Source organism: Notothenia coriiceps, unplaced genomic scaffold, assembly GCF_000735185.1.
Source record: "Notothenia coriiceps isolate Sejong01 unplaced genomic scaffold, NC01 NC01_scaffold00010895, whole genome shotgun sequence".
Classification (NCBI taxonomy): domain Eukaryota; kingdom Metazoa; phylum Chordata; class Actinopteri; order Perciformes; family Nototheniidae; genus Notothenia; species Notothenia coriiceps.
In genome coordinates this window covers 1-12,675 of record NW_011343596.1, presented here as the reverse complement: position 1 = coordinate 12,675, position 12,675 = coordinate 1, and the positions used below count along the sequence as shown (strand labels likewise).

Sequence of the window (12,675 nt, the reverse complement as noted above, 5' to 3'; positions counted from 1 at the left end):
GAACAGAGCCCTGAGGGACTCCTGTAGTTAATTGACAAGGGTCGGACTCTGACCCTCTCCAAGTTACCCTGTAGGTGCGGTCTTCGAGGTATGAGGTGAGGAGGGAAAGTGCAGAGCCTGAAACTCCAAGTTCTTGGAGAGTGCGAAGGAGGATCTGATGGTTCACCGTGTCGAATGCAGCAGACAGGTCCAGAAGGATGATGACAGAGGAGAGGGAGGCTGCTTTAGCTGTGTGCAGTTCCTCAGAGACAGCAAGGAAAGCAGTTTCTGTGGAGTGACCTGCCTTGAAACCAGACTGGTGCGGATCAAGAAGGTTGTTCTGATGGAGATAACAGGAGAGTTGTTTAATATCTTTGGGGAAATAAAAAACCCAGTTTATTTAAACAATTCCTGTGTCCTGTTGCCTTACTGCTTGGTCCCTGACAATTGGTTTGATGTATCTCACTGTAAGACATCATACAATGTCAGAAATCTCAGTGTAGTTTGGGAATCAGTTTCAACACCCGCATCAAAAGGAATTACAAAAGCATATTACCACCTAAAAAACATAGCTAGACTGAAACACTCAGGTCTCAAGACAATCTCGAGAAATTGGTCCACGCCTTTGTTTTTAGCAGGTTTGATTACTGCAAAAGTGTCTTTACATGTCCCAATACATATATGACAATAAGTGTCTGACATACTGCTCTTTTACGAGCCCCCCAGAGCTCATCAGAACCAAATGCACATAGAATCAACTTTGTGTCTGAAATATCCTATATAAATAAACTAACCTTAACTTTACACAAAGCCTGTGAAAGAGTAGAAGTACAGGAGTGTAGGAATCCTGTTACAAGTAAAAGTCATGCATTCAAAATGTTACTCAAGTAAAAGTACAAAAGTATTAGCATCACAATATACTTAAAGTACCAAAAGTAGTAATGAATGTGTTTATCAAAGCTGGTAAATGTGCAGCTAGTTTTAATGACACTGCATAGATTTCATTTAAAATTTGAATAAAGAGTTACCTGTATACTTCATTTTCACACAACAACCAAGCATACAACATTTTTAGATGTGTTGTCTTTTGCAATAATATCAAAAACTGCAGTCCTTCACTTAAGAAGTTATTTTTAGATGATGTGGTTTGATCGTTGGCTAGCAGACAAGCTAAATATGAGCTAGATTGGTCCTATCGACTCACATAGAAGATAATAGAAAATAGAGCTGACAAAATACCTGTTTTAAAGAGACGTCAGCTAAAGATGGTTATATATTAATCGGCTGGCTTCGGACACAAAAGTGCATATAAACAACACATGGGTCTCCTGCTTCCTACATGCAGGCTACGATACCCTGCGGCATGGAAACTCCTACTACGGAGAGCGAGGAGGGACAAACATGCCCAACGTGTATTTCTGGCTGAACAATGGCTGAACGGGTTGTTAAATCACTTGTTTTACTGAAACCAGTACACAGAAAGGCGACTGGATTGTCTTTCTTAGACCAGTTAACTTCCTTTATTAAACAAACCTTCGAGCAACTTATTTTCAGTAAATAATAACATTGAATGCTGTCAATACAGTATAGATAAAATAAGCTTAGAGGCTCACCTATGAATTCTACTGACATAATGTTTTTATATTACTTGTTCATTATTTGCGTCAGTATTTATTGATATTCTGTAAAAAAAAAAAAAATGTGTTTATTAACCCATACTATGATTGTGGTGGCTTTGGCACACTTGACATTATTATCTTTTTGGCTCAATGTTTCAGGCAGGTGGAAATGACCTCCAAGCAATTATCTTTAATAAGCATGTGACTGAATGGATGACAATTAAAAGTGTTTCTTGCTAATTTTATTCAGAAGCAAAAATGTGAAAAAAATAAATAAATGCTGTCTCTTTTCTGTGTATGGTGTTAAACCCCATGTCCCGCCCGCGGTAGCGAAAGAGTGCTCGACCGATGGGTTCCAGTGAGATATAGCAAATATACCCAATTTTCTAAACCTCTCTAAAAAGGTCAAATTTCACTTGTTTTGCATCAATCTTGATACAGGGTAGTTATTATGTGTTATAGTTTGGATTCCTAAAGCTTTTTTTGTCTACTATCCCATCATTCAAGGGTGGTTTTCACTGTAAGTAGCCTAATGTGTTTTTTTTGGACGGACACAATTTTTTTCACTATGTTCAATCTGAATGTACTTTAAAATAAAAACATCTATATTGATTCTGACTTTTCTACATCCAACTCACCAATTCCAATTAATAAAAGATTATTAATTTACCCCTTTTAAAAGTGAAGATATAGTCATTTGTTCTGAGCATGTCATTTTCGAGCCTGAGACCTGAAAAACAGGCTTGGGGCTTAACAGGCTAAGACAGGGTTAACACACAACATGCCTGATCTCTGTTAAGTGCCTCCATAACCAAATCATCTGTTGGCATTTTACTATTTATTTATCAAAATAGTTATCACTGCAATAAACAGTATTTTATTTTATTTTACTATACAATATTTAATTTTACATTCTGTTCTTGTATATCTTTATTTATTTATGTAAACTCCTGCATTTACTTGGTCACTTACAACATCCTCTGCATTATTAAGCTTATTGTATTTTTTTATTTGTGTTATGTCCTATATAACTATGTTGCAATGTTGGAGGAGCTTGGGACTTAATATGTGTATTGCCATTTCTACACTGGAACTATACTGCGCATATGACGATAAGGCATTTTAATCTTTAATTGAAAAACCTAGAGATTTCTAATATTGCATTTACAATAAGCAAACCCATGTATTCAAAATGTTAAAAGCAAAGGCACATATTGCAGCAATGACCCGAAACATAGCATCATGTTTTAGCCTTTAATATTGAATCAGTGGTGTCTTTGACATTTCCAACACTGTGCTGTATGACCTTTCGTATCACAGAGCCTTTGAACTGCCCCCAACAGTGAATAAAAAGGGGTCACTTTACAGGTGACAAAGAAGAGCTTTTCTGACTCCTGCACAATCCGTGCCAACTCTTTGGATTTGGAAAAATATTGCCCTAAATCATTTTCCTGCTGCTCCTTTTTTATTCATAAAATAAGAAGGATATTTAGTCGAGTTATCAGGACTTTGGCTGAATCTGTACACAGAAGGCAATGTCAGGAAACAGCAGCAACAGTGTTATTCAGGCGCAAAAACTGGTGGATCAACTTCGGGTGGAGGCGTGCATGGAGAGAATAAAGGTATGTACAATTCTGAAGAATATGTTAACATGCTTTATCACATCCAGGTGGATCAAAGCACACTGAACAAGACTTCATTCAGCTATAGTCATGATAAATGTAGTGTGCTGATTCTTGTATAAATACAACATACTCCTGATATTGCTACATCATTTGTGCTACTCAAGATATATGAAACCAAAGTTAAGACTACTTGATTAACTATTTTGAGCCATCATTTAGATGCACTTTGATATATTTGAAAAAATCCAAATTTAACTAATCAGTAATGATTCACTTTATTCTAACTTTTAAGTGTATCTTCATTATAATTTAGGACAATGTGTCATTCTAAATTATACTTCAAATGTACATTTTGGTAGCTTTGTTTCATGTATGTTTTATTAATAGTTATCTGAGAAGGGGTTTAAAATACAATTTGAGTCAAAAGTACAGCTTAATTGTGTCTACAAATTATTGTAGTACAATGAAATGTTGTTATACCACATTCTTAGCAGCACTAGTAATGGTTCATAAGTACAGTAATTTAATCCAGAATAGCACTCTTTATGTAGAGTAATTATGTGCGCCTGTAGGGACACAAGGTATTCTTAGTGTACTTTAAAAAAAAACGAGTATACCTCCAAGTCACTATTTGTTAAAAATAGTTTAACATAAATATTACTGTATCAGAATGCCTGAAAGCCTGTGAATTTCCACTCTGTCCACCTTTCTCCCAGCAGATCTCCCTGACAGCAGGAGACTTGGTGCGGTTCTGTCAGGATCACCGGCGCAGCGACCCTCTGCTCACCGGCATCGCTGCCTCCTCCAATCCTTTCAAAGATAAGAAGACCTGCGTGCTGCTTTGACTGCCTCCAGGACAGATGATCAACACAGATCTCACAGAAAGCAACTGCTTTTTTTTTTTTTACAGTCAAATATTTGAAAGGTCAAGTGTTCGGCTCGAAATACCAAACAGATCATTGCAGCATACCATAATCCCCTCTGTTTCAGCCCTGTTTCAAAATTGCTGATTCTCTGTCTGTTACTTTAGATGAAAAGAAGGAGCCACTCCCCACGCCCCTCTGAGAGATATTTGGTTAAAAAGAACACAATGGTGCTCTAGGACGAGATTCAGGTGATAAGGTGTGTGTGTGTGGGTGGGGGGGGGTACATTGGTTGGCTATTGGCTAACGGTTACACAAGCTAAAAAAAATGATGACATCATAAAGTGGCAAAAATCTGATCAGCTCATATTGAGACAGGTTTTTATATAAATGGATCAGGACAAAAAGAGAGTGAATCTCTTTACACAGAGGGGACACATGTTGATGTATAAAAGACATGACAAAGTGGATTTTGCATAATAGTTGACTTTTAAAGATAACCTTCTAGTGAGAAGATTAATCTCTTGCCACTGAGACTGCACAAACCATTACACTGTTGTTGTTTGTTTAACCTTTCCTTAAGTATCTCCTTGTAGACAATGCATTTTAAGCCTAAATTAAAGACAACACTTGTTTGTACACTTTAGTATTGTGTCTTCTTTACACAACACATTAAGTAGCGCTTAAAGATTCATCATCTAACTATTACATGGGTAACTCAAGTATATATTTGTTCTTACTTGTGAAGCACTTGGTGAAATCTATTCCTGTGAAAGGTGTTATAATAAATAAACATTATGCTTACGATTATTATACCATTTTAGCTTTGTTTAAACATTTAGCATAAAGCCATGACTCCCCATAAGGCAGAAAACACATGCAGCCAAAAACTCAGACACAAGATTTCCAGGCTATTTAATGGTAACTTCTTTAATGGATGGAAATGTGTAGTATTTTGCAAATAATGTATAGTTGGATTCATTCAAGCAATTCAATACTTTTTATAAAGTAACACACACACAAACTAACACACAAGGCCAACATAACTTCCAAACAGATCACACTGACTCAAACTGAGGAGTGTGTTCATATAAAAAGATTTACAAATATAATCCGTGTGTCAAAACACGTCATCAACACGTTTCTACACTTCAAACAGAGTGTCTTTGAAATCTACTGGCACAGAAGGTAAATAAGTGCATGAGACAAACACGTTTCGTGTGTTTACATATTTATAGTTTTGTTTGTAGATAAACTTCTCAACAGGTTTAACAAAGAATTCATGAAAAAGGGCCGAGAGCTTTTGGCTAAAAAAAGTGGCCTTAAACTTCTCAACCATCATACATCAACACATGGAAGAGCAAAAATAATAATTATAATAATAATAAATAGCTTTTAAAGCTTAATCAAGCAACTGGTAATGCATATTTCCAAGAACATTTGTGTGTGTTACTGCAGCAGAATAAAATACTTTGTTTGGACATATGTACCACGAAGGATTCAATTGGAATCATTTGCTGTCCTAACTTTTTGTGGTCATTTTGTCAAGTCACTAACATCTTCAGAGTTTTGCATTTGTTGTTAGTTTAAAATGCTGAAAGACCAGTATGGTGTTTTACAGGCTGAAAGGTCTTATTAACACCTGCTTTCAAGTCTTGTCTCGTAGTTTGCAGGTCTTGCTCATTCAATTTCTGGGCCTCCATATTTCCAAACAATCTTCCCCTGAAGCTACAGCAAGGACTCCAGCCTCGACGCTCAACTGACAGTCAAAGACAGACAGGTGGAGAGTGAGTGAGAGGATGAAGACAAGGGAAGAAATAAACATTTTAGGAATGACAATGAGCCTGGAATAATATACATAGGAAAAACAGACAGGAATTCTATTCATTATGACTTTGTGTGCTTAAGTTAACTTTTTTACAATTTTGTTGTTATTTCTTCATTGATAAAGATGTTTTCTCTCCTTCCCAAATAGATCAAACAGCTAATTACATTACATGCTTTGTTAAATTAACTTAATTAAAGTAACAACATCCTTTTTAAAAGGTTAACACATTTGAATACTAACCCCATTGACTCCCATTTGGTGAGGCATTATGCAAACAGTCCTTGGAGGGGCACAAGGGATATGTACCTGTAATGAGATGAGATTTGTTTTCATTTATTCAACCTTTATTAACACTCATGAGACCATGGAAAGTTAATGCCTTATCAACAATCACATTGAGTCAATTACAAAAAACAAAATAGGCTTGAATGTAGGTTGGGCTACAAGGCATGCGAGAAGCAAGTTTATCCATCATAAAATTGTGCATAGATATTATTTTACACCCCTGAAATTGTTTAAAATGGGCTTATAACTCAGGACAATAAATGTTGGGAATGTAATAAAGATGTGGGCACATTTCTTCATGCTCTAGAGCAGTGGTTCCCAACCTGGGATCCCAAACACCGCAGGGGGTGCGCCAGGCCTCAGATGATTTTAGACTTTTTCTTTTAAACTTTTTTTAAACATATAATTGTTACACAATAAAAATTCAAGTTAGTAGCTAATAAAAGGTATAAAAAGACAGAAATGCATAATATTTTCTATAATAATAATATAATATAATATAAATGTTTCTTCTGCCTGTAAAGGGTCCAAACCAGGCTTTTCTGGATAAGCGCATTTTTAAAACATAGTCATTGTCCATGCCGGTTTCAGTTGGATTATTTGTCACAGTTGCTCCGATCAGATCGGTCTCCTCCATTTTGTAGATTATTTACGACTTTTGAATCCACATAAACACATCGGCAAAATCCGGCTTACTTTGAGCATGTGTTTTAAACAGTTTGATCCCTTTGTGAATGGTTTCCACTTGCGCCGTCCTTTAATTTCTTCATACAGCGCGAATCCAAATGAATGAATCCTGAGTCCAATAACCATCAAAGTCACTCCAATAGAGCTCCTTAATTACGCTTTCATCCTCCTTTAACAAAATACTTCACATTCATCCAGTTTGTGACAGGAGTTGAAGTATTTTTGAGACTTTGAAACTTTAATTACCGCTGTTGCCTTGCCTGTTTCCCCCCCCGCTTTGCGCTGTTTCCCCCCCCGCCCCGCCCCCCCTTCGTGTGTGTGTGTGGGGGGGGGGCGCAACTTCCAACAGGAGTAATTTGGGCGGGGTCTTGGGGAAAAAGGTTGGGAACCCCTGCTCTAGAGTCTATGGGATTGCCCAATAGTACTGCCTTTTTGGAAGGTGGAATTAAAAAACCTTGAAGGGTGGCTTAGAAAACCTCTACCAGTTTGCTAGGGGACAAGTCTGTTGTGCCACCAGGCCTTACTAAAGCAGAACTAGGACTGACTAACAGGTGTTATTGTAGCTGCCAGGCTTATTCTGCACAACTGGAAGAGCCCACATAAGCCAGAGTTTACACAATGGCTTAAAAAATGTCTTTGAAATTATGATCGCCAGGGTAAATAACATCCCAAGCAAATCTAACGGAATGTGGCACATCTTCTTGGCCTATATCAACATTGTCTTAGGGAGGGTACAGGGTACTAGGGACAGGAAGTGTATCCGTGTATATGTATATATACGTGTATATGATATATATGTTGTAAATGTGTATTTACATGCTTGACGTTGATATGTGTGTGCGCATATGGATGTGGGGGGTTTTTGTTTTTGTTTTGCTTCCTCTAAATTGGATGCCTTTGGTTTTGTTTATTCTGCATTTATGCATAAAATGTGAAAAATGGAATAAAAATCTTAATGACAAAAAATTAAATAAAAAATAGGAAAAACTAAAACAACAATAAAGAAATATACTAACAGAAAAGAGGCCATTCTATTATAAAAGAATACGTCATCCTACCTTGACAGTGCAATCAGATGAACAGGTGTAGAGGCTTCCAGCGGACTTGTGGATGCCGGTGACCAGAGCTGTGTGTCCCACATCAAACTGGGACAGAGGTTTGAGGGTCCCCGCCTGCATGGAAAAGGAGTGGAGCATACCTCTGTTGTCCCCTGCCCATACTTCACAGCCACTGTAGCTCATGGACAGCAGGTAAGAGCTCAGCTAGAAATAAAAGGGGTTTGTGAATGTTAGGTACACAGATGCATCTTACCATATATGCAAACTAAAAGAAATACAACACCCACAAAAATACAATGTTTATATCTTTTACATCTAACTGTTGAAGAAAACTTTTTTTTTTCTCATATCTCCACTGTAAACAAAGAATCTAACAACGGAGAAAGGCTTGATGAATTGAAGAAAATGTGGGCCATATTTAACAGCAATACCATAACTAAGTATTCACTTAAAAACGATCACATAAATCATGCAGTATAATCCAGCTCTCATTTATCCAGTGCTCGTTCACAGTGTTGCCAATAGTAAGGTTTAGTGAAAATGCGTTGTTAAAAACAATCCCTGTTAACATCAGTTATCAAGACTTTTAGATTCTTCATGGAGCAATGAAAGAAAAACATGGTTTTCTTCAACAACTCAAGGTTACAGGTTGATGTTCTTTATAAAAACATATCGTGTATACCCAGATTTTCTTCAAGCCCTTGCATGCCCTCCGGTCATAGACAGCCACCGTGCAGTCTTTACTCCCGGAGATGATGTACTTGTCATCTGCAGCTAGGCACATCACAGCGTTGCCATGGAGACGGACGCTTTTCACCAGGGGTTCAGCAGCTGTGGAAAAGATTATAGCATACATTCAGGAACTATAAAAATTGGGATGAACAAAGTTTATATCTATGTGATTTGTCTTCTAAATGTTTTTGATATTCGACTTTGGAAAAAAAGGTGTTTAATAAATAATTATGATATTGATTAATAGTTGGATGTTTTATTATCACATTCTTAATGACCTTTGATTGCTTTATGAACTGTTATAGGCTCAACCCCTCACCTCTGGTGTCATACATGCTGACCCTCTTGTCAAAAGTTCCAGCCACCAAAACATCCGTTTGACAGGACAAGCAGAGGACAGCGGCCCCGGTCATGATCAGGCCCGCCGCTGCACCCCCCGCCTCTAGGTCCCACAGCCTCAGAGTGCTGTCGAAGCCCCCCGAGGCCAGCAGAGGTCCCTGAGACGCCAGGCACCAGACCCAGCCTTTATGAGTGCTGAACTCCCCCCTCGCTCCCAGTGTGTGCAACAGCGAGCCTGCCTTTAGATCCCACAGTTTAACATTCATGTCTCTGGAGCCTGTGGCGCACACTGCCCCCTCCCCCCCCAGCAGGAGGACTGAGTTGACCTGCGCAATGTGGCATGTAGGGAGGGTGGTGCACTCCAGCGCTGGAGGTGGGCTCGGACTTCTGGGGGGCGGACGTTGCTTCACCTCTACCGGTCTTCTATTACCCAGATTCCTTGGGTCTGCCAGGTTCTCCATGCGATTTGGAGCACCACCTAACGCCTCAATATCATTGAACACCATCCTGTGGTTCCTTTCTTCTACCATCAGTGCTCCTGCATCATCATTCAGTCTCTCTTCCAACTCCTCCCTCAATCTTTCAAGTTGGTCCCCACCTACAATGGGCTGAATTTCATCCTCTTCACCATCCATTACCACCTCCATTCCTTCATCAACACCATAAGCAACCTCCTGCCCTTCCACTCCTACCCCTTCCAGCTCTTCCTCTCTACCATCTTGCTGTCCTTCTACAACTGGCTCCTCTTCCTGCCCTGCCCTTTGCTGCTGCCTCACTTCTTGGCTTTCCTCCTCATCCTTTTTGGTCTGTTTTGCCACGAGATGCCCTTGGCCTGTCCAGCAGGTTATCAGCTGTTCTATCTCCAGGCAAGCAGAGGGCCAGTCAAAGTCTTCCCTTGGCCCCACTGGAAAGACAGCTTGGGATCCTATAAGTCTGCGAGCCCGGAGCTGCCACGCGGTGGTGTCCTTACCCACATTGCCTAAAGTATGGCAGACCTAAAAAGAGGAGGAAGAGGTAACATTTGTAATTGTTGCCATACTGTTCCTCAACTCTAATAGCAATGTTAACACTTGCATGAGGATGGCACATGTGCATGAGATTACACCTGACAACGGTTTCCCACTAGAAATACATCACATTGTGATACCTAAATCTAGTGATTAAACAACACAAATTGGCCTTCAAGACATCTTTAAAAAACTTGTATGGAAATGATGGAATGTTTGACGAACCTTTGGCAGCACAGTGATGACACACTGAGCAGGAAGGTGAGAGGCAATGTGTGTCAACATCTCCCATGGTAACGACAACAAGCCACTCACCTCAGCAGAAGGTGAGGGGCTAACATCTGTTGAGGACCGGGGACTAGCAGGCACAAGACTGGAAAGAAAATATAAAGCAACCTGGTTATTAACCACCCAGTGGTGTAAAGTTACTACATTTACTCAAGTACTGTACAATTCTGAAGTACTTGTACTTAAGTATTTCCATTTTATGCTAGTTTGTAATTATTTTCCACTACAATTCAGAGGCTTTTACCTCCACTACATTTACTTAGTACTTTTAGCTACTCGGTAAATATGCGTAAATGATTTTAAAAAAAATCTGATCAACACTTAAACAAGCCTTTAGTTACATCTGGATTAAATTCACGTGCTACCCAGCTGTAAATACAATAATTAAAATGTCATCATCAATGATTATAATGATATCATATGTATGATTTTGAAATGGGCTTATCTGCATGAATACTTTTGGTACTTTAAGTATTTAGATGTCAATACTTTTCGAATTTCACTTAAGTAACATTGTTGTACACCTACACTATGGTATTTCTACTTTTACTAGTAGAACATAGAGGTATTTTTCCACCTCTGATAATCCCTTATCCTTGTGTAAAATTAACAGCCAGTTGTTTTAGTATAAAGTAAGAAAGTCTTACCCCTTCAAGTCGGGCCTAGAAGCTTCAGCACTGGGAGATGTCAGCGGGTCAGGACCGGGTCCACTCTCCGAGTCACACACAGTAACCCTGGCCTCAGACATCACCTTTCCTCTGTCAAAGACCTCTACTTATTCACTGCTAACATTACTTTAAACTAACACTTCCTTTACTTTGTTTTGCCGTCGTCATACACTGTAAGATAACATCAATTTAAACTAGCATTACTTATATTTTATTTGGTCGTCACTCACTGTAACTAGCATTACTTTAAACTAACACTTCCTTTATTTAGTTTGGACGTCTTACATATGACAATGCAAATCTTTAGGTTAGCTTAGCGTGAGCTCAATGTAGATGCTTGAATAAAGCTTTAGTTACCCATGAATGCAATCCCTTTTTAGGTTTCGCCAGATAGGGGTATATAAGCACCTGATGAATGTTACATAAATATAAAAAAACGAACTTAACGTAACGTTGACAACGACAGCAGGTTAACGTTGGCTTTAAATGATGTCAGGTGCAGCCGTTGACGATGCTAAGCGCCGGTAACAAGCCTTCACCCAACAAAACAGTGACCACTATCTGTAAAGTTAAACTAACACAAATATGACTGGAATCTAATATGATTCAGGAATATCAAGTTTTGTCAAGACGAACATACCAAACGCAACTTCCTGTTCTTCTTCTTCTTTTTTTTAATAGCGAATCGCTTCCACTTGGAGCATATATCGCCACCTACTGTTGAGTTATTACATGTTCATATTAGACCCTTGTCCTCAGAACAGTGCTTTTGAGGAATTTGAAGATCAGCTTGTTTGCTTCATTTCTTGATTTACTTTCGTATATTGACTTGAAATCCATGTCCTTGACGTTGAGTTGTTCCAGTGCAGTTTTCAGAATGAATCTTTGTCTGTTATAATCCGGGCAGCTAAAAAATACATGATGTATTGTCTNCCGGAGGGTCGAGGAGTCGAGGAGGGGAAATTTGAGTATTGAGAAGCCTCTTTTGTCTGTTATAATCCGGGCAGCTAAAATGTATTGTCTCTGGTTGTTGGCAACCATCACAATTGCCATTTGGATGTTTTCCAATCAGATTCAGTGATGAGTTTAATCCAGAGTGTCGCAATTTTATCCTGCTGTTAATGCTCTGTTCTCTTCTACTACTCCCCCAAGTGCTTCCTGTTCCTACTTCCCTTTGTATCTGGTATAGATGTCTTCCTTTGGTGTTACTGTCCCATAGTTTTTGCCATTGTTGCTTGATAACCACTTTTGTAAAAGATTTGACTTCTGCTCTACTGATGGGTACCATAATATCAATCTGGTTTGCTTTCAAACCACATTTTGCCAGTTGATCCACTACTTCATTCCCTCTAATACCCACATGCGCTGGAACCCACACAAATTGAACAACAATTCCCAGATGAACTAACCTAAACATGATGTGAAAAAATGTCATATAAGATATCCTGACGACATTCTAAAGAGAAGTTGTCTATACTCTCCAGTGCTGCACTGGAGTCAGAGCAAATGACCACTCGCATTGGCTGTATTTCCACTGAAGTGCTAGAGAGATAGCCATCATCTCTACTGTATATACTGCAATGTGATCACTTGTACGCTTCCCCACTTTGACTTTTAACTCAGGAACATAAAATGCACAACTAGTTAGACCATTTTCTGGATTTTTGGATCCATCAGTAAATATTTTTATAAAGTGC

At 38.8% G+C, this 12,675-nt stretch overlaps 2 protein-coding genes across 3 annotated transcripts; one reads left to right on the top strand and one right to left on the bottom strand.

Moving 5' to 3' along the window:
- Positions 1 to 3,002: 3,002 nt before the first annotated feature.
- On the top strand, positions 3,003 to 4,230 carry LOC104946262 (guanine nucleotide-binding protein G(I)/G(S)/G(O) subunit gamma-7-like). Its single transcript, XM_010772050.1, has 2 exons — positions 3,003 to 3,220; positions 3,943 to 4,230. The coding sequence occupies exons 1-2, from the start codon at positions 3,134 to 3,136 to the stop codon at positions 4,066 to 4,068; spliced, it is 213 nt and encodes a 70-aa protein (XP_010770352.1). The 5' UTR covers positions 3,003 to 3,133; the 3' UTR covers positions 4,069 to 4,230.
- A 750-nt stretch (positions 4,231 to 4,980) lies between these two features.
- Positions 4,981 to 11,659, bottom strand: fbxw9 (F-box and WD repeat domain containing 9). 2 transcript variants are annotated; one of them, XM_010772049.1, is made up of 8 exons: positions 11,619 to 11,659; positions 10,958 to 11,068; positions 10,248 to 10,395; positions 8,996 to 10,010; positions 8,627 to 8,775; positions 7,945 to 8,148; positions 6,155 to 6,220; positions 4,981 to 5,845 (listed from the first exon to the last, which is right to left on the bottom strand). In XM_010772049.1, exons 2-8 carry the CDS (start codon positions 11,056 to 11,058, stop codon positions 5,771 to 5,773), a joined length of 1,758 nt encoding a protein of 585 aa, XP_010770351.1. In that variant the 5' UTR covers positions 11,059 to 11,068; positions 11,619 to 11,659; the 3' UTR covers positions 4,981 to 5,770. The 2 variants fall into 2 exon arrangements, with proteins under 2 accessions (XP_010770351.1, XP_010770350.1); XM_010772048.1 differs by lacking the exon at positions 11,619 to 11,659 and having other exon boundaries at positions 10,958 to 11,608.
- Between the last annotated feature and the right edge of the window lie 1,016 nt (positions 11,660 to 12,675).

What these genes read in the sequence shown, in the direction of transcription:
- LOC104946262 (XM_010772050.1), top strand. Translation starts at nt 3,134, where the DNA reads ATGTCAGGAAACAGCAGCAACAGTGTTATTCAGGCGCAAAAACTGGTG. An exon ending in CGTGCATGGAGAGAATAAAG is followed by an intron (nt 3,221 to 3,942) that starts GTATGTACAATT and finishes TTCTCCCAGCAG; the next exon opens with ATCTCCCTGACAGCAGGAGA.
- fbxw9 (XM_010772049.1), bottom strand. Translation starts at nt 11,058, where the DNA reads ATGTCTGAGGCCAGGGTTACTGTGTGTGACTCGGAGAGTGGACCCGGT. An exon ending in TCATCACTGTGCTGCCAAAG is followed by an intron (nt 10,011 to 10,247) that starts GTTCGTCAAACA and finishes TCCTCTTTTTAG; the next exon opens with GTCTGCCATACTTTAGGCAA. An exon ending in AGGGCTTGAAGAAAATCTGG is followed by an intron (nt 8,149 to 8,626) that starts GTATACACGATA and finishes TTTTATTTCTAG; the next exon opens with CTGAGCTCTTACCTGCTGTC.